This window comes from Didymosphaeria variabile (genome assembly GCF_027946475.1).
Source record: "Didymosphaeria variabile strain IMI 356815 chromosome Unknown scaffold_5, whole genome shotgun sequence".
NCBI classification, from domain to species: Eukaryota; Fungi; Ascomycota; class Dothideomycetes; order Pleosporales; family Didymosphaeriaceae; genus Didymosphaeria; species Didymosphaeria variabile.
Window position 1 is genome coordinate 4,008,133 of NW_026611624.1, and position 17,920 is coordinate 4,026,052.

General features: G+C 51.3%; 8 protein-coding genes across 8 annotated transcripts; 3 read left to right on the top strand and 5 right to left on the bottom strand.

Moving 5' to 3' along the window:
• Positions 1–888: 888 nt before the first annotated feature.
• On the bottom strand, positions 889–2,031 carry N0V89_007783 (uncharacterized protein; the record flags this gene model as incomplete). The annotated part of the gene is made up of 1 exon (XM_056216544.1): positions 889–2,031. One exon carries the CDS (start codon positions 2,029–2,031, stop codon positions 889–891), a length of 1,143 nt encoding a protein of 380 aa, XP_056070791.1.
• Positions 2,032–3,192: 1,161 nt separating this feature from the next.
• On the bottom strand, positions 3,193–6,952 carry N0V89_007784 (uncharacterized protein; the record flags this gene model as incomplete). Its single annotated transcript, XM_056216545.1, has 2 exons — positions 3,193–3,367; positions 4,725–6,952. 2 exons carry the CDS (start codon positions 6,950–6,952, stop codon positions 3,193–3,195), a joined length of 2,403 nt encoding a protein of 800 aa, XP_056070792.1.
• Positions 6,953–7,934: 982 nt separating this feature from the next.
• N0V89_007785 (uncharacterized protein) lies at positions 7,935–9,307 on the bottom strand (the record flags this gene model as incomplete). The annotated part of the gene is made up of 3 exons (XM_056216546.1): positions 7,935–8,142; positions 8,189–9,115; positions 9,168–9,307. The coding sequence occupies 3 exons, from the start codon at positions 9,305–9,307 to the stop codon at positions 7,935–7,937; spliced, it is 1,275 nt and encodes a 424-aa protein (XP_056070793.1).
• Positions 9,308–9,618: 311 nt separating this feature from the next.
• Positions 9,619–10,455, top strand: ryh1 (GTPase Ryh1; the record flags this gene model as incomplete). The annotated part of the gene is made up of 5 exons (XM_056216547.1): positions 9,619–9,659; positions 9,713–9,738; positions 9,802–9,890; positions 9,945–10,347; positions 10,397–10,455. The coding sequence occupies 5 exons, from the start codon at positions 9,619–9,621 to the stop codon at positions 10,453–10,455; spliced, it is 618 nt and encodes a 205-aa protein (XP_056070794.1).
• Positions 10,456–11,760: 1,305 nt separating this feature from the next.
• On the bottom strand, positions 11,761–12,395 carry TOM20 (mitochondrial import receptor subunit tom20; the record flags this gene model as incomplete). Its single annotated transcript, XM_056216548.1, has 3 exons — positions 11,761–11,871; positions 11,921–12,021; positions 12,077–12,395. 3 exons carry the CDS (start codon positions 12,393–12,395, stop codon positions 11,761–11,763), a joined length of 531 nt encoding a protein of 176 aa, XP_056070795.1.
• Positions 12,396–12,684: 289 nt separating this feature from the next.
• Positions 12,685–14,851, top strand: EXO84 (exocyst complex component exo84; the record flags this gene model as incomplete). Its single annotated transcript, XM_056216549.1, has 3 exons — positions 12,685–13,156; positions 13,206–14,460; positions 14,506–14,851. 3 exons carry the CDS (start codon positions 12,685–12,687, stop codon positions 14,849–14,851), a joined length of 2,073 nt encoding a protein of 690 aa, XP_056070796.1.
• Positions 14,852–15,318: 467 nt separating this feature from the next.
• On the top strand, positions 15,319–16,221 carry N0V89_007789 (uncharacterized protein; the record flags this gene model as incomplete). Its single annotated transcript, XM_056216550.1, has 3 exons — positions 15,319–15,384; positions 15,444–15,602; positions 15,718–16,221. 3 exons carry the CDS (start codon positions 15,319–15,321, stop codon positions 16,219–16,221), a joined length of 729 nt encoding a protein of 242 aa, XP_056070797.1.
• Positions 16,222–16,526: 305 nt separating this feature from the next.
• Positions 16,527–17,629, bottom strand: ZTA1 (NADPH:quinone reductase; the record flags this gene model as incomplete). Its single annotated transcript, XM_056216551.1, has 3 exons — positions 16,527–16,749; positions 16,809–17,432; positions 17,496–17,629. The coding sequence occupies 3 exons, from the start codon at positions 17,627–17,629 to the stop codon at positions 16,527–16,529; spliced, it is 981 nt and encodes a 326-aa protein (XP_056070798.1).
• Between the last annotated feature and the right edge of the window lie 291 nt (positions 17,630–17,920).

A 17,920-nucleotide genomic window follows, 5' to 3' on the forward strand; every position in this document is an offset into this window, starting at 1 on the left:
TTCGGAATTAATGCGGCGGGGAAGTGGGGTCGCGTGGTTGCACAGTAGCGCGCCGGCCGATAAAGGCAATGCGATCCGGCCATGCTCTTGCTTTAACTAGTCACTAGTCTACCAAAAAAGCTTGACTCCGTAACGCACGAGCACGAGCCTCGATAACGATTTAAGCTTATAGAATGTGCTGTGGCGATAATCAACTACGTGGCATCTCACACGAGCACTAGACGGCAAGCCTGCCCAGTCCAAGACCACAAATCCATGTCGGAATGTTAGAATTTAGGGGCCGATTGTATTGATCCCTAAATAACTGAGAGACACATGGGGCTTGCAAACGTGATCTCAATTTGACCCAACAGGTAAGCAATGCAGTGAAAGCCTATGGGTTCATTTCGACGCCTTATTACTTAATGTTTACCATAATTGTAGTCCATTGGCTCGTGGAATTGATCTATCGGTTCGTTCACAGAACGTATGGTGTATACTAAGGTATTTGAGCCCACGCCGTCATCTCCTGTACTTGACGCAGCTGCACAGGAAACAGGGACCAAGAAGCCCCGACTATGAGAAATAGACTTCATTAAGTTAGACGTCCGCCACGTGTTCGGGCAAATAGGTCCACCATATGCGGGTGTGTTTATTGGAACATTATTTCACACGTGAATTGGCCACGTGTATCACCGTACACTAATGTAATACCGAAGACAGTATAAGATCAACAGCTCTCGTAAGAGGAATGTTGCAGAAGACCCTCACATCGTACGCGCGGATATCCGCTGTAGAAGATGAGCACTATCAAGAGCTTACAAAAACTGTCATCACAAACGATCTGGATCTCTGCACAATCCCATGGTTAGGCTTCATGAAGCCACGTCTCATTCCATTATTGATAGGCTATAATTTACTTGAGGGTAACGCTTTAGCCTTTGGCAGGCCAAATTTTGATATATCATCGGTGGTCTTCCCATCGATCGCCAACTCCGCCGTCACCCGACCAATTGTAGGTCCGAACTTGAACGCATGCCCGGCACCAAGCGCGAGAATTATATTTTCGTGCTTTTCCAACGGGCTGATGATGAATTGGCGATCCGGCGTGATTGTGTACTGGCACGTGATCGTTCGAAGCGTCTGCCCTTTGCCAGGGATGATGTTCTCCATCAGACCAATGAGTTCTTTCAGCAGTTCTTCAGAATGAACGAAGGTACGCTGCTCAGTCGTCATTCTGTTGTAAGACACATCGCGTCCTGCCTTCAAGGTCGGTTCGCCGTATGCTGGGAACCCGTAGAACCAATTCTCGCCGGCCCAGACCCATACAGGAAATTTCTCCGGCTCGTAAGCATCCGGGTCGCTGGGCTTGAAGTATGTGATTTGCTCTTGCATGACATCGAGGGGGACTTCTTCGCCAAGGGGCGCAAGCAGTTTATTAGCCCAAGCATCAGCAGCGATGATGACCTTGCCAGCATGATAGCGACCTTTTGATGTCTCGATGATGACACCGGTATCATCAGGAGTCAGCTTATCGACTCTCGTTCTATCCTTCAACACAGCTCCTGCAATACGAGCCTGGAATTGCATCTCTGCGACCGCACGAGACGCATGTACGATGCCTGTGTCTGATGTGTATACTGTTTGCGTGCCTTCGGGGACGTTGAACTGCGGCCAGCGTTTCTTGATATCCTCTGGTGTCAGAAGCTCATACGGGACATTGCAGGCGTCGAGACTGTCCGAGTAGGAGCTTGCGAGGTTGGGAGATCCTTTGGGAAACATGGTAATTCCACCAGTAACTGTCAACCATTGTTGTCCGGTTCTCTTTTCCAGTTCGGCCCAGTCCTTGTATGACGATATGGCCAGCGCTACGTATTCGGGTGCTCCATAGGATTTCCGTACGATACGTGACGTGTCATGGGATGCACCGCGGACGTGTCCAAACTCGAATTGTTCGAATCCGATGACCTTTGCTCCTTTGATAGACGAATGATACACGGCACCGCTACCGAGGGCGCCCAGGCCGACAACTGCCACGTCGTAATGCTCCATCGCGACTTCAATTGCGAGCGTGCAGGCTCTTAGGTAAGAATGATGAGAAGATGCACAGGCGATATGATGCGATCTCTAGTGAATGGTCTGATATATAGCTTTCAAACAGGTGAGTTGGTCTGATCTGCGGAGGCATAACCACTGTAACTGGAAAATATTGCTCATTTAGTCGATGAAGTTGATCTGATAGTGCATCGTCCAATCAGGTGGCTAGTGCATTCGGGACCTCGATGGTCATGACCCACCAACGCGGAGGTAGTTTCCCGTGTTTCTTGGCGTGTCTCACGTGACCGGAGAAAGCTCAATGTTCCGTGTACCGCCCAGAGGACTCAATGGATATCTTCCTTGGCATTGGTAATGACCATATCTCCTCTCACAGGTCCCACTTGAGGCGTCAAACGCGCAAGCATAGTACAGGACACCCGACCTCAGTCGCGGTATCATTGTGCCGTTTGCGTCTTGGCCATCTACGATCAGACTAGCTCTACATCTATCATGGACATACGAGACACGTCTATCAATGTTTCCACCAGTTACTGCGTGAACAGGTGTCGACTTCCTATTGATATCAAACAGCAGAAATTTGTTATGGATATTAGCGGTCTCTGCTGTTCCCACAAACCTCCTTTTCAAGCCATCTGGTCGAGTTCATCTGAGTTCCGTGGATCTCCCATCACGATCAAGAAGAAGTAAGTCCTGAAACAAATTTTCACGCAAGGTGATGGATATGAAGTTTTGATTTGGCCAAATGTATCCGTGCGGGGCACTGTTTGCTGGGGAAGGCAAAGGTGTCGCTTTAGCTCTCAATGGAAGGATGCTTCTTCTGAAGGATTATATGTGACTATTACCAGAACCAAATGTCCATGTCTCACTTCACTTTAAATCACGACAGCCAACTCTCACTTCTGCGATGTCATGACAAATATTCTTCCAAAGTGTCAGTGTGTGGACGACATTGTTCATGCGCTCTACGCAGGTAGCGCTCTTGTCAATCGCGATCGACGATTTCCTAACAAACTGCGTGCGAGCCCTATCCTCGAAAGCAAAGCCCCGGAATCCATTGACGCAGCGGTCGACGATATGGTAGAATACTATGCGACAGACAGATTCGAGTCCGTAATAGCTGACGTAGTTGAAGTTCGGAGGATTCAGTTCCGGTGACTAGGTAACGCGGTATCGGAACAAAACGGCCTGCTCTGGGGTCACTGCGAGCGGAGACGCGAGTTCCTTCTTGGATGGGTATTCCTTGTTGTAGTCGATATGGGCTTCGATGTCATCTTGGACTGTGAGAGGTGGCCAGAGTTTGGCCAGAGGGTTGAGGACGGGGATGAAATGGCTTGGTACGGTTCTCATCTATGGAGAAGACAGATAGACCACATTGAACGGTAGTGGGTCAATTACATACTGGTGATGTACCATCTTGAAGTTTATCGTGCGGCTCGGTGGCCTTTGGAGGAGGCATGATTGGACCTCTCCAAGCCGTCGACCGACCGAAGTAACCTTGGGCGTAAATCGAGTCGTACACTTTGTTGGAGGATTGATTTTGGGTCGCAAGAGTGGGTGATGCGAAAGCTACTTTGATCTGACGGCGTGGGAGCTAGGTAGAGCGAAGAAGCGTTGCACAGAACGCCTCGCCGCCGCACACCAGCAACTTCCATTCTTGACTACCAGGCTCATGCTCATCAGCACGGTGAAATGGGCGAAAATTCGACTACCATATGAACACGTGCTAGTGTCGAAACTTTCAATGTCATGGAACGGACTTTTGCCGTAAGGGGTAGTAGAGTAATCGTCTCATAGTTTGTAAGTTAATAATCACATCAGCGCGTGATGGCTAGCAAACATGAGGAGGAAGGGTAATCTACCTATCCAAATCCGTGTTGTCGGAGAGGTTTGATGTACAAGGCGGCCTTGGCTGTGCGATTTGCTTTTGTGCCTTCGTTCGACATTGTGGCATGAGTTCGGATGTGTGAAAACGCACTACAATAAGGATCACTGGCCATAATAGACGATGTTCATCGCTTTACCAGACAGGAACACTGAGCCACAGCGCCGAAGTATCAAATGATCATTGGTACTGCGGAGCATACGATTTTTTGAGATTGTATCGTCGATGGCGTTCGAGTTTTACTCACATTATGAACATATTCGTACAGTTATCAGTAGCAACAGCGGTCCACAAACAAGCTATGCAAGCCGTCTCAGGAAGAAGGTATACGCGCTTCCCATCCTCTAGTCCAGCGACTGTAGCAGCTAGTCGAGCTTGCCAGTTCCCCAAAGCTCGAAACACCCCGGTACTTTGGGGAAAGTCTAAGAACTCATCCCAACAGTCAAGTGACACGACATGACTTAGTTCGTCTAGCTTCCTCTGCTTCTTTGGGTTCTCCTTGTGTTCACAAAGCGGACCAACATGAAAATTGTCGTGTGTATATATCGACAACACGTCTAAGTCCCCAATCTTTCTACCACGGTCATCTATCGAAACGAGTGACTCAACAAGTACGACTTGACGATCTCGTAAGCCACGCGCGCCAACATCTAATGTCATCTCAAAATCGGTGAAATTAAGGTGTAGCGAAGTGCTTGTGAAGCTATCCAGAAATTGGCCATCAAAAGGACAATGGTTCACGTGTCTCCACGACGCTAAGTCCGGATTTGCCAGCCTTGGATTGGAAGGTGGCACAAGTAAGCACATCTCAGGGCGACCCAGATTGCCGAACACTCTCCTGACCAGACCAGTTCTTGTGCTGGCCGCGGGGTCGTTCAGTAAGACCGATGCGACATATATTGAGTCGCCGTTCGCCAAAGCGAAGACTCCATGAAGGTTACCGGGGGGTATGTCGAATTCCGCTGATTCAAACCACGATATGCACGAAAACTCACGTGCTAAGGTGGCTGGCACGTTGCGTAGGCCTTTCGTAGATGTAGAAGGCGATCGAGAAGAACCGTTCAATTGAATACGACCATCGTCGTCGTTACCCTTATTACTTCCACCCTGATAGCCTGTTTGCAGGTTCTCGAGCCAGTCCAACTCCTCGGATGGCGATTCAGGCTCGTTGTCGTTATCCCATGGAATACTCGGAGTGGCCCACGGTGCGTCATATAGTGGTTTTCCGATTACCTCGATCGTCACTGTAGCGCCTTCAAGCCTCGAGTATAGCAACGATGCGAATGCAAATGCATCAAGTGAGGTTGTCAATTGCTGTGATCCAGTACTGGACCATTCAGTCCACCAGCGCAAGAAGTCCATAGCTTTTATGTCGAACGAATCAGCTTGAACGACTGCTTCAATCTCATCCATAGTTGCAGGCAGATTATCGCGTACATCTGAAGAAAACATGTCATATGTTACATGAGGTTTCGTCTTGAACAGTCCAGTGGTTCCGTATCCGATTAGCATCCCATAGGTTTTCATTCTGCCGTCTTTGGTATTGTGAAGCAGGAACTGTGAACTGTCTATTCCTTCGAAAGAAGTCGGGGGTATCAGGATGGCCTTCTCGCCCGGTTTCTTCAGGGAGAGCTGCGCTGATCTATTGTAGCATCCTGCGCAACCACCATCGCCGGGGCATTCCATAGAGCTGCATTGGAGAGGAAGGGAAGGTTTGGTCGAGCAAGCGGCGTTCGCACCTGGGTGGCAATTCTCGTTGCAGTGAGCGTGGATCCTTTTACAAATACACTCTTCACCTGCTGGATCGATGCATTTACATAGACTGCCAGTGTCTAGTCCATTGTGACATGAAGACGTAGCCTTGAAATAACGTCCGATCGCAAAACGGTAGTGTCCCGTGTCAGGCACTTCGATTTCCTCAGCAGGTCGTTTACGGGAAGCTCGTTTACGTGGAACAGCCGTAGTGAATCTAGATTCGAGGAGAGAAGAGCCTGCGGAACTAGGGGTATTGGCATATCGAATCATGGTCTCTTTAGTATTGAGGCCTCGAGCTTTTGCTGCGCGTCGAAGTAGAGCGATCTTGTCATCGGTGCTGCCCAGCAACTGAATCAGCACGTGATGATACCCGAGTCCAAAGAAGCAGGGCGGTTTGTCGCTCGGATGGCTGAGAAAACTTTTGCATCGCCTTCCTCCAAGCTTCAATAGCTTCAAAAGGTGTGCACGTGTTGTTTCGTTTGCATGTATGACCCGACCTGCGGCTTCAGCGAGAATGACAAACCAAGGCGGCGGATCTTGGCCGACTCGTCGAAAGCAATCGTTGACAGTGACCATGAACCTGCAGCTTCTCAGCTCGTCAGGACATATTTCTCTTGATTGTGCTATCATAGCGCCCAGGACCACAATCTCGAACTCTCCCATAGATATTCTTGATGTATCGAAAGCTAAGTGACGCTCTGCAACCACAGGCGGCGAGTAGTACCGCATGCGAGTTAGGGGCAACGACCAGAACACACCCTGTTTTGCAGTTTCGCCTACGGTCGTGGAGAGAGTCAGGAGAGAGCTAATCATGAGATGGTCGTTTAGATCAACGTCTTTAGCATTCTCTGCCAAAACATGCATGTTAGGATAAAGATGCCAAGATGATATTGCTAAAAGAACGGAACCATCTTCAACCCTTTGTGGGATACCGCTTATGAGTCGTTCCATAGCTTTCAGCGCGGACGTCCATGCGTTGATGACGCTATCATACGGGTCCTTAGCTGTATTGACTGGCAATCGAACATTGTTAATTATGAGCATAAGTTGTGTTTGATGGAAACGTTTAGTCGCATCTGCCGTTTGAAGCCAGGACCTCGCACTTGAATCCCAGGACGATAGTTGCTCCCTAGTGAACAGTTGCTGAGCTGCCATTATCGCGGCGATGCCGGTTGCATTGGTTGCGTTGTATGCTTCATGGATCTTCTCCTTCCGCCGTTCAACCAATTCCACCCACAAAGAGATGGCTTCCGTCGGTTTCCAGATCCGTGCGAGCATACAGGCAAGAAGGTGCATCGCAATCGCGCCTTGTCCTGAGGTAGCCGCAGCCCAGATTGAAGTCCCATCAGCGCCAGCCCGATCAGCGAAGAGCCCTAGGTTAAGACTGCGTGGTGAAGCTCCCTCCAATTGTTGACATATCTCTGATACTCGTTTCCCATAAGCTTCGGTAAGGCGTGGAATAGAAGGAATCACCGATTCGAACAAGGCTGCCAATGTCCTTGCTGTGATATGGGAAACACCCTCTTCAGCCTCGCGACGGCGGTTGATAGACAACGCGTCTCTCAAGCCATGAAACTCTTTCGGTGCGTCGACCTTCATCAACGAAAAGTTGATGTTGAAATTTGCTGCGGCAACAGTGACCTCATTTGGGACGGACAGAAGTGCCGAAGTGAATTTGCTGATTGATGCCATTCCCAAGTCGAACAGCGGCGACGAGCGAATATTCGAGCAGGCTGGGTGTAGAAGAAAAGCATCGGAGACTCGCCCCAGATAAATACGAGTCTGGGTGGCAGGCTGAGCAGCTGTGGTGTAGGGCCTCAGCCCCGGACTGGCAGGACCCCATCTGCAGCCAGCTGCAGGCAGGCGCAGGGGTTGTATCTGTCGCTAGTATGTATTTGCAGGCCCATAGTGGCCGGCTGCAAACGGGCGACAGAAAGAAGAATGGTAGCTCTAGAAATCGAAAGAAACGGTACCGTTGCGTTGTCAGCGATGGAAAGCTGGAAAAGTGGTGCCACGCGGAAGCAACATTTGAACGAATGTTGCATACATGTTTGCTCGTCATAGTGGTTAGTCATCCGCAGTACGCGGCATGAAAGTACTCTGCTAATACCGCACTCAACTAATACTATGTCAGCATAGTAGTGTAGGTTGACATTTCAGAGGTACCACTCTCCAGACATATGTGAGGGGCGAGAAGCATGTCGGTGATGATGGTTCAGTGTTCGTGGTTGTGGTATCATTGCGTGAGAAGAAAATGCATCTACAACTTCCAATCCTTGTACGACCATTTCTCCGTAACAGTGACCTTCTTTTTCTTCGCATAAGGAATTTGCTTGCGCGCCTCAATTCTACCACGGACCATCATGCTGCGGAAGCGGTCCTTGAGCAAGTTACCTTCCGGCTTGAGAAGGCGAAGAGAGTCCTTTAGCTCGTCTGGGAGAACAACTTCAAGAGGGGCTTCCGGTACACTGTGGATGTCAGTAAGAGACTGGTCTAAGGGTGTGAGCGACATACTAGTGCTTTCCAAAGCGCTTCTTGCGGAGCACTTCCTCGCCTTCATCATCAGACTCCTCCTTAGTCTCGACTAGGGTCATGTTGCGGAGCGCTTCTCGCGCTTTCTCTTTCTCTTCAACAGACTTCTGAAGCTCCTTGATGCGTCGCAATTGCTGTTCCTTCGCCTTCATGCGCGCTTCGTGTTTTACCTGGCCTTCTGCTGCCTTCTTCCTCTTGAACTTGTTACGCTGTGCGGGCGTCTTCCGCTCTGGTCGCTTTTGTTTCGTGTTCTCCTCGTCGCTGAAACCTTCCCACTCGCTCTCCCAGGCGCTCTCATTCCCGTCCGACTCCGAGTCTGACTCCACCATTGCACGCTCCATGCGCTCAGCTTCCTCCTGCGCTTCCTGCAGACGTTGCTTCTCGGCTTCTACGGCCTTATCACCTTCTCTTGTAACGAGCGCCTGCCAGTCGTTGAAGTTCGGGTTGTAACTCTTTCCGCCTTCTGGTTTCCGAACCGCTGGTATGGCCTTGCCGGACTTCGCTAGTGACACCGGTGCCTGCTTCAGCGTAGCCGGCTCAACCTTCGGCTTCTTCTCGTCCAAGAATGAAAATTTGGGGTCCTTCTTGACTTCTTGTACCGCCCATGGGTCATAATTCGGCGCATCGCCTGTCTCCACGATATCCTTCTTCACCTGGTCACCACCATATGCAATCGACCTCAGCCTATCATAGTCCTTCTGTGATACCTTGCTCTTCTTCCGCCGCTTCTCTTCCGTGAAGTCTGAAAATCGCTTTTTGGAGGATACGGAAGGGATAGCGGAGCGCTTGTTGAGAATTTCGTCGGCTTTGAGGGGCTTGTGGCGTTTGTTGTACGCTTTTTGGACTGCGGCGTCGCCGGTAGTGTCGATAGCGAAGAGCTCATCCGAGGGCTTTTCCGCGATAATACCACTACGGAAGGTTAGAGATTGACTGCATGGCCTCACATTTCGGTGTAATTTACCCTTGAATTATCTGGTCCCGCACTTCGTCGAGGCCTGAAGATATTTGCGTAACATCCACATTCTTGCGCCAGGCCTTCTTTCCTTTACGACTAGGCTGCTTGTACTGCGCCGGTGCTGCTTTCGACTCCACGTCTGTCATAATTTCTGTTTGAAGGTTGTAGTATCGAGAAATTCGAATTCGCGATTCAGATCAAGAAAAGTTCGGACCCTGCCAAAATTCCGCGGTACAGCTGGCCCGAGCGCCTTACGTAATGTGGGCCAACTGGGATGCGCCTGCCGTTAGCGGGCGGTCGGGCTTATTGGAGGTTCTGGAAGAGCAAGGCTCCAAGAACTCTCCTATTCACGCGACCACCACGTCAACACCACTCCCGACTCCTACTGTGTGCGCTCGAAAACTGCTAAATCTTCTTCTTACGTCCACATAGGGGGTTTCACTTCTTTCCAATCACAATGGCGCAATCAGGGTACTCGAATCCGCTGAAGAAGTTCAAGTGAGTTTGCTGGGGCGGGGACGGCATGGGGCGTAGTTGCTAAAGCAGTGCAGGCTGGTCTTCTTAGGAGAGCAAAGTGGTATGTCTACCTAAGGGTCTGAGAGTCCGGTGTAGAAGTCATGCAATACTGATAGCGAGACAGTGGGCAAAACATCTTTAATCACACGGTTCATGTACGACTCATTCGACAATACATACCAAGCCACCATCGGGATAGACTTCCTGTCCAAGGTGCGCCCCGCTGTTTCTTCCTGTGTAGAATTGCAAGCTTAAACGACCGTCCAGACCATGTACCTCGAAGACCGCACCGTGCGCCTGCAGCTCTGGGACACCGCCGGCCAGGAACGTTTCCGCTCGCTGATTCCCTCGTACATCCGCGACTCCAGCGTCGCTGTCGTCGTATACGATATCACAAATAAGAAGACATTTGAGAATACGCGGAAGTGGGTCGATGATGTAAGGGGAGAGCGCGGCAACGATGTCATCATTGTGCTTGTCGGAAACAAGACGGATCTGAACGACAAGCGGGAGGTCACTACGCAGCAAGGCGAAGAGGAGGCGAAGAAGAACAACCTCATGTTCATCGAAACGAGCGCAAAGGTCGGGCACAACGTCAAAACGCTGTTCAAGCGGATCGCGCAGGCGCTACCGGGCATGGAGGGCGAAGGCCAGCAGGGACAGAGTCAGAGTACGTTGGATTTACACAGGCGCGTGGGACCTCAACTGACAATACGCAGTGATCGACGTCAACATCAACCCGCAGCCATCACAAGACCAGGGCAACTGCGCATGTTAATTCACGTTCAGCCATGCAGTATCCATACTTCTTCGCTTTTGCCTAGACTTTGTTTGTAATTATTTGGGTCACTCTTCTTCGCGGAGAAGAACATTGAGCAAGGCGTTTGGTCAGGAAGCATGCAGTGAACGACTCAAGTCCCAGGTCCGTATAATTAGTAGTATACCAGAGCATCTTTCGAAGCGTAATAGAAAAACTACATTACAACGTCTAGGCTATTTACTTGCCACTATGATTCTCGCCATGTGCTTGGACATTTCAGCGCTTGGCCTGATCTGACTCAGGTGGTAAGACATGCACATCGTCGTGGTCCGGAAGCTGCGACAATGAAGAGAAGAAACACTTCACGATGACTGAGAAGCGACCGTATACCACCGCTTGTGCGGAATCAAGAAAAGGGCCGACTTCCAGCACATGCTACCGAAATCACAAGACAATACAGACCAACGCTCGCACATCACACCATGCACGTTGTCCTACTACTCTCCGCCGCGGCTTTCACTTAGGACCAATTGCAATGCCACATACCTTCCGACACATCCAGATGTTGGGGTTATAGCAATACCCACTCGAATTTCCTGCCCAAACCCAAGGATCGTCAATGAATTGGCCGAAGATATACAGCCTTAAAATGTCCCTGTGGGTATCATTCCCTCTTCCCTGCTTCGCCCATGTTGCATCTTAGCAGTCTCCGAGAGAAGGCACATGTGTGTATGAACGATTTCAAATATACTAAATAGCCGACTTGGAGTCCTTGCGTGTTGAGGTCGGGCGTTGTGATCCACGTCAGCGGTGCGGACTACTCAACCTTTTGTTCCCGTTTGCCGATGCTTCTCGTTTGGTATTGCCCTTGCAGTCCGTGAATGCGTGAACACCTCGACGAAAAGCCAAGGTTCGTACTGCGATGTTGTCGAGACGAATAGGAATATCTTGGAGGCCATGTCATCCCATATTCCACAACGAACGCGTCGTAAACCCGGACCCTTGTCTTTGTCAATTGGTATGAGGTCTATTCTTTAGCTCTCTCTCAGTGTGCGGGAAAGGTATCAAGACAGACGAGGAAATGCGAAGATGATACATATTAGACATTGCCTCGGATCTGAGTGAGAAGTTCATTGGGAATCCTGATCTATGCCGCCCTTCGAACCGCGCATCCATGCCAACCCAGCCCAGAAAGAACGCCGGCCTGCTGAAGGTCCTGACCAAGTTCAAGTGGTACTTTTACATATACAAGAATAATACAATGGGCTGTATTTGCGCGTAGAGAGGTGATGAGATCGCGGAAATAAGAGGATATGACCGCGTTTATTCGATGCCGCCAGCTGAACCGGCCTCGGACGGCGCTTTGCTGCTGCCCAAGCCCACGGGAATGCTAGTGTCGGCGGCGATCATCTCAGCGAGGATGTCGAGCACAGGCTGGGATAATTAGCGATATAATCATGTCTGTTAGAGACGGGGTGCTTACCTTAGGCACTGTCTTGTCGTAGATGTTGATGAGCTCTCTGGGGTTGGGGTAGACCTTCAGCGCGCGGTAGAAGCACAGTGCTGCCTCGACTGAGTCTGCGCCTACACCACTGTTAGCATCCTTGCAAACAGCGCTTCTATACTCAAATATACATACCCGACTGTACCATGCCCTCACCCTGGGCGACTTCCTGCATGAAGTATGCCTCGACCTCTTCGGGGTCCTTGGGGAAGCCCTCCTCGTTCGCGCGATCGACAGCTTCCCGGATGGCCTTCTTCTGCTCCTTTCCGTGCGCCTCAGCCTCCTCCTTTGCGGCCTTTGCCTGGCGCTTCGACTCCTTCTTCAGCTGCTTGCGGAATTCCGGGTCTGTCCGTCGCTTGTGATCGAAGTATACAGCATATGCGGCGATGCCAGCCACGATGGTGCCCACGCTGATGGCGGCGATGGTCGAGGGCTTTAGCGATGATGACGACATGCTGGCTTCGGTGTGATGTTGCTCCAATGGAAGCGATCCGGATATTAGAAGGAGAGATGGGGAGACGTCGAGCTGTAACAAGTGGAGGAGCACGGTGTGAAGGAGTGATGGCGTCGATGAATGGGGTTGGACTTTTTTTGGTAGCAGGGAAGGAACGGCACCAGGGGAGCTCGGGCCCCCATCCGATCAACAGCACCTCCACGCGGCTGGACGACCGGACACATGTAACGCACCCAAACAACCACACGATCGCTACAAACACGCCGAACTCGTTCGTCTTGCAGGCAAGATGTCGGAAGAGAAGGGAAAAGGAATCTCGCTGCGCAAGAACAAAAAGCGCAGCGACAAGAGCAAGAAGGGAGGGCCGCCCGTCATCAGTGCTCCGCGCCAGATCAGTGCGCCTATGCCCGCTGGCCTAGGAGCGACTACACTCTCGAGCGGCCAGAATAGCGGACGTCCTTCCAACGAGTCGAGCCGGTCAGGACAACGACCTTTAGATGCGCCGAGGCCTAGAGAAAGGCCGCAGCGGCCGGGGCAAGACAAGACGGCGGACCTGGTCAAGAGGAGATACTCGCAGAAGATCACCCAGCTACCGAGCGACTTTGGCAATGGCATGCCTATGCCGGACCTGCCCCAAATACCGGCACAATATCGAGAAGCACCACCGAGTAGGGATGGAAGGCCACCTGGAAGCTCAGATGGACGGAGCTTCAAGCCAGACAGACGTCAGTTGGCCGACGACAATCTGAAGCCAGATCAGTGTAAGCATTTCCCTAATCAGAATGTGACTCAAGGCTTACAAGCCCCGAGTTGTCAGCCAGCAACTCGCCGATGCCTCCGAAGACGACATCCGCCGCTTTCAAGATGAGCTTCGCAAGCTCAAGAACCGCAACTCGACCGATCTCCAGCATAGCGTTTACCAGAACCGCACTCAGTTCATGAAAATCAGTAAAGAGGCAGAGAAACTCAAGAGTGAGATGCGTACGCTCAAACAGCTTATGTCTGAGCTCACGGCAACACTCGCGCAGACGACACCAAATATGAATGCCGACGGTGACTCGCTCAGCGCACGTAAGGCCGCGAACAGGAGTTCAGTGGCGAATCTCGAGGCCCTTTGGAATACGCAGCTGCATCAGCTATGGAAGAGGATAGAAGGTTCGCAAAAGTATCTGCCTGCTATTCCGGGGAGACACGTCATCTGGCAGTCTGGAAAATGGGTTGAATTGAATTCCGCAACATGGAAAGCGCGCAGGAGGGTACATCTGATTCTCCTGAACGACCACCTGTTGGTCGCGGCGGAGAAGAAGCAGAGGAGCGAAGTCCCACAAAGCAGTCGAGATAAGAAGCCGGCTCAAGAATGGGTTGCGCAAAGATGTTGGCCTCTGCAAGAAGTACAGATGGCGGATCTCGCATCCAAGTCCAGGGCTGGCGGCAAATCAGGCGGTGCCAATGCGATTAACATTCGTGTTGGCAATGATTCTTTCACGTATGCCGTCTACCCGGGTGAGGATGCCGACAAGGTGCAATTGCTTTCCACGTACCGCAAGGCTGTGGATGACTTGAGGAAGAGTCAGGAAGTCGAGACACAACAACGAGGCAGAGCACAGGATTCGTACAACTACTTCGCTACTCGTGACGCAAATATCCTCAAGAAGGCTGACTTAATGGAAACACTGACTGACAATGTGGTTAACAACCGCGCCAGCATGCTCGTCGATATCGACGGCAAGCAGCATAACATTCGGTTGGTCGAGACCGAGTTGGACCAGCTGGATATGGACATTGCATTGCAGCGCTTCGAAAACGCTGTCATGAAGGTCGAGAAGCTGAAAGCTTTAGCGAAGAACATCAGAGGCAACACCATGGCGCAGAGCATCGTCACTTTCAAGGTCAACGAGCGGGCTACCAAATTAGCCAATGTCCTGATCAAACAACTTGTGGAAAACAACAACTGGATATCATCGGTCAAGCGCCACGTCACTTGGATCGTTCGGCTCGGATTCGAAGATCGAGCGCGGGAGGCGTATCTTGAAGCGCGCGGCGACTTGATCAAGAAGCGAACTCGGTAGGTTTCCTTCACATTCTACAATGCGTATGCTAACGTCAACAGACAATGCAACTTCGAAGGCAATCTCCCTGAGTACATTTTCCAGATATCCTACATCTACTTTACCATTATTAAGAACACCGTCGACATTTACCAAAAGTGCTTCCCGCAGGTGCTCATGTCCGCCTGTGTCAAGTGGGCGAAGGAGCACGTTGATGGATTCAACGTCTTGTTCGACCGGCAGATGAGCAGCGTAGACCGGAGCTCGCCGGTCTGGCAGCAGTGTATGGACCAAGCATTGGCTCATGCGGGCATGTTGACGGGGGTTGGGCTAGACTTCACAGAACTGGTTGGGAAGGGGGCAGGAGAAGCAGAGAACAGGCCCGTAGGACTAGGTGTCAGCGCTTAAGTGAGTCATAGACAGGATCTGGGGAATATGAGGTGTGTAACGGTGGCTTGCGCGTGGTGCGATGCTTAGCGAATTGTAGCGTTTTGTGTCTTCGCGACTTTTACACATCTAAGCAAGCTGTATATGTCGATGATTAGATCTGGACAAACCTCCACCTGTCCGCATCCTGCCACCATAGTCCGCTGGCAGCTAACCTGCTTTCCCAGATGTCGTACTTTTCTCCCCTTCTCTTACCTTCCTTGTCAAGGTGAAGCTCAGTGCCAAGAAGCGACCTGTCGTCGCAAGATAGCAACAGTCTCTCACCTTCACCTCGAGTTCCACAACTTAATATAGTCCCGTCTTTCCATGTCCAGCTTCTGTCCTCTCGACACTAACCTCTGGACACCGCATCCTCACACTTCGTCCTCTCTATACCAGCCTTTGACAATCCTTCCTCAAACCCCATCGAGACTCGACTACTATCCAAGATGCCCACCGAAGAAGAAAACATTCAGTACCTTTACCTCGTGCTCACTCACAACGGTACGCCTACCGTAAGTCTCTCATCCCTTCCGCTGACCTTCATGTCACGTACGACTGATGCGTGATACAGATCAATTGGCCTCCCATATCCACCGCGCTCTCCCTCTCCCCCGGTGCGACTTCAAAGCGCTGGTCTCGACTCAAGAAGGCAGTGGAGGAGGGAAAGCCAGCAGGCAAGGGTAGCTATGAGTTGCTGTGGTTGTGTGTGAAGCATTCGTCGCGCGACAAGGTGGGTTCTTATTTCCATATCTGGTTTGAGTAGGGAAGGGAGCTTGGTGAGGGAGGAATTGATGAATGAAGGAGGAGTATGAATGGGCATGATTCCTGCTAACGCAATCGACCAGGCGCTCGATTGGAAGACCATTGCTGCTCAATGCGGTACCACGAGTGGTGCGGCAAGCAAGCGGTACAGCCGTATGAAGCAAGCTTGGGAGAAAGAGGGTTCCTCCGACTCGCCTCCTGCTACGCCCAAGAAAGCCGCTACGAAGACGGACAAGGCTGCCACACCGAAGCGCAAGCGTGCCTCCGCCACTAAACCGAAGATGAATGGAGGTGACAAGTTCCAGTTCGAGCCAGCATCTGATGCAGAGGACGAGATCGAGAGTCCGAAGAAGCGCGCCCGCAAGCCCAAGAACTCCAACATCAAGATCAAATCTGAGCCTGAGGGCCTTCCAACGCCTGAAGACTCCTCGGAGTACACTGCGTTTCAAGGTTTCACCTCTCAGGGTAACGACTACGCATTCCAGGGTTTTGGAGATGAGGGTGGAGAAGATGAGAAGGAGGATGAGACGTTCTACGAGAGCAACGAGTATGCGGAGGCTGGGGTGAATGAGAGTGAGTACTTTTGAGAGTGGTAGGGAGGTTGGAAAGCAACTAACGGGTACAGGGGTGAGTGGGTGGTTGGAGGAGATCTAGGGGCGGGGCGCGAGGGGAATTTACACGAGGGAAGGGAGGAGATGTGAAGGTGCCGAGGTGTAGCTGGGTGTGGCTTACGAACTGGAAGTGCCAAAAAGTGGGCTCAAGACATGTGTTCGGCGTTCATAGGACTCTGCTGGGTTCGAGCCAGGGGAAAAGTTCAGGGTTCGATACTTTGTTCTGATTATTGCGTTCAGTTGCTACTAGGCATAGTACGTACACACACGGAACATGACATCTATGGTGTTAGCAGCAATTTGCCCGTCGTCTTCCGGCTTTGAATATCTTCTGTCGCCCTCACCACATCCTTGAGCGGATACACATCGTGAATCGCAACATTCAGTCCATCTTTCTCGATAAATTTCCACACCTCAGTCGAGTACTGCTTTAGCTCGTCGCGCGTATATACGTAGTTGAACAGCGTGGGGCGCAGAAGCTTGACGTTCTTGGCACCAAGGCGTCTATGACTTATTAGCATTTCTTCTGTAGGAGAGTATAGAGAAGAGAAGGGAATACTCACCCCAGGGCAAACCCAGTCACCGGGCCACTCGCGTTTCCAAAACTGACCATACTGCCCTTCCTCTTGACGGTCGCTAAGCTGCTATCGAAGGTAGCTTTGCCGACGCTGTCGAACACCGCCGCCACGCCCTCGCCGCCAGTGATGTCCAAAACCTCTTTCGTGAACTTCTCCCTATCCTCCTCATGATATTCCACTAAGACCTCCGCCCCGTTCTTCTTCGCCAACTCCCGCTTCTCTGGTGAAGAAGCAGCAGCAATAGTTCGTGCGCCAACGGCCTTCAGGAGTTGGCATAACCAGAGTCCTACTCCTCCAGCTGCCGCCGTCACAAGCACCCAATCGCCCTTTTGCACGGGATGCGCTTCCCTGATCAACGTCACAGCCGTGAGCGCCTGTAGCAGCGCCGCAGCCGCGATCTTCGTGTCTATGGAATCCGGAATGGCGACGGTCGTCTTGGCAGGCACAGATGTATATTCCGCGTACGCGTACTGTCCCATGTATGTTACTCTTGTTCCGAGCTGGAGATCATCGGGGATGTTAGAGCCGAGCGCTGCGATGGTGCCGCTGCCTTCGCGGCCGAGGATGTAGGGCGTGTGCGGGAGGGGGTAGACGCCAGCGCGGAAATATCTTCAAATGTCACCTTCAAAGTTCTTGAGGCCATAGCTAAGGGCCAAGGAAGGGGGAACTTACGTGTCGATGTAGTTGATCCCAATGAACTCGTTCTTGACTAGCACTTCACCCTCTTTCACCTCTGGCACGGGTATATCCTCCTTATATTGCAACACCTCCGTGCCGCCAGTCTTTTCAATCCAGACGCCCTTCATCGTTTTGGGGAGGCTCGACGCCATTGTTCTGATTATTCCGATACGCAGAAGTCCGAAGAGGTGCGAGCTTAGAGCGGAGAGTCGCGTGCTTGCGATTGGAGTAGAAGCAATTGATCGTGAAGCGCGTAAAGCTGGTCTTGCAAATAATGACATTCAATCGAAGGATTTGCAAGTGATTTATCCTCGAGAATGAGCGGGTATAGTGCAATTGGACATGGGAGGGAAATGTTGATGATAAATGCAACGCGGCATATCTCCGAGTCTGCCCCGCTTTCCCCACACACGTCATCG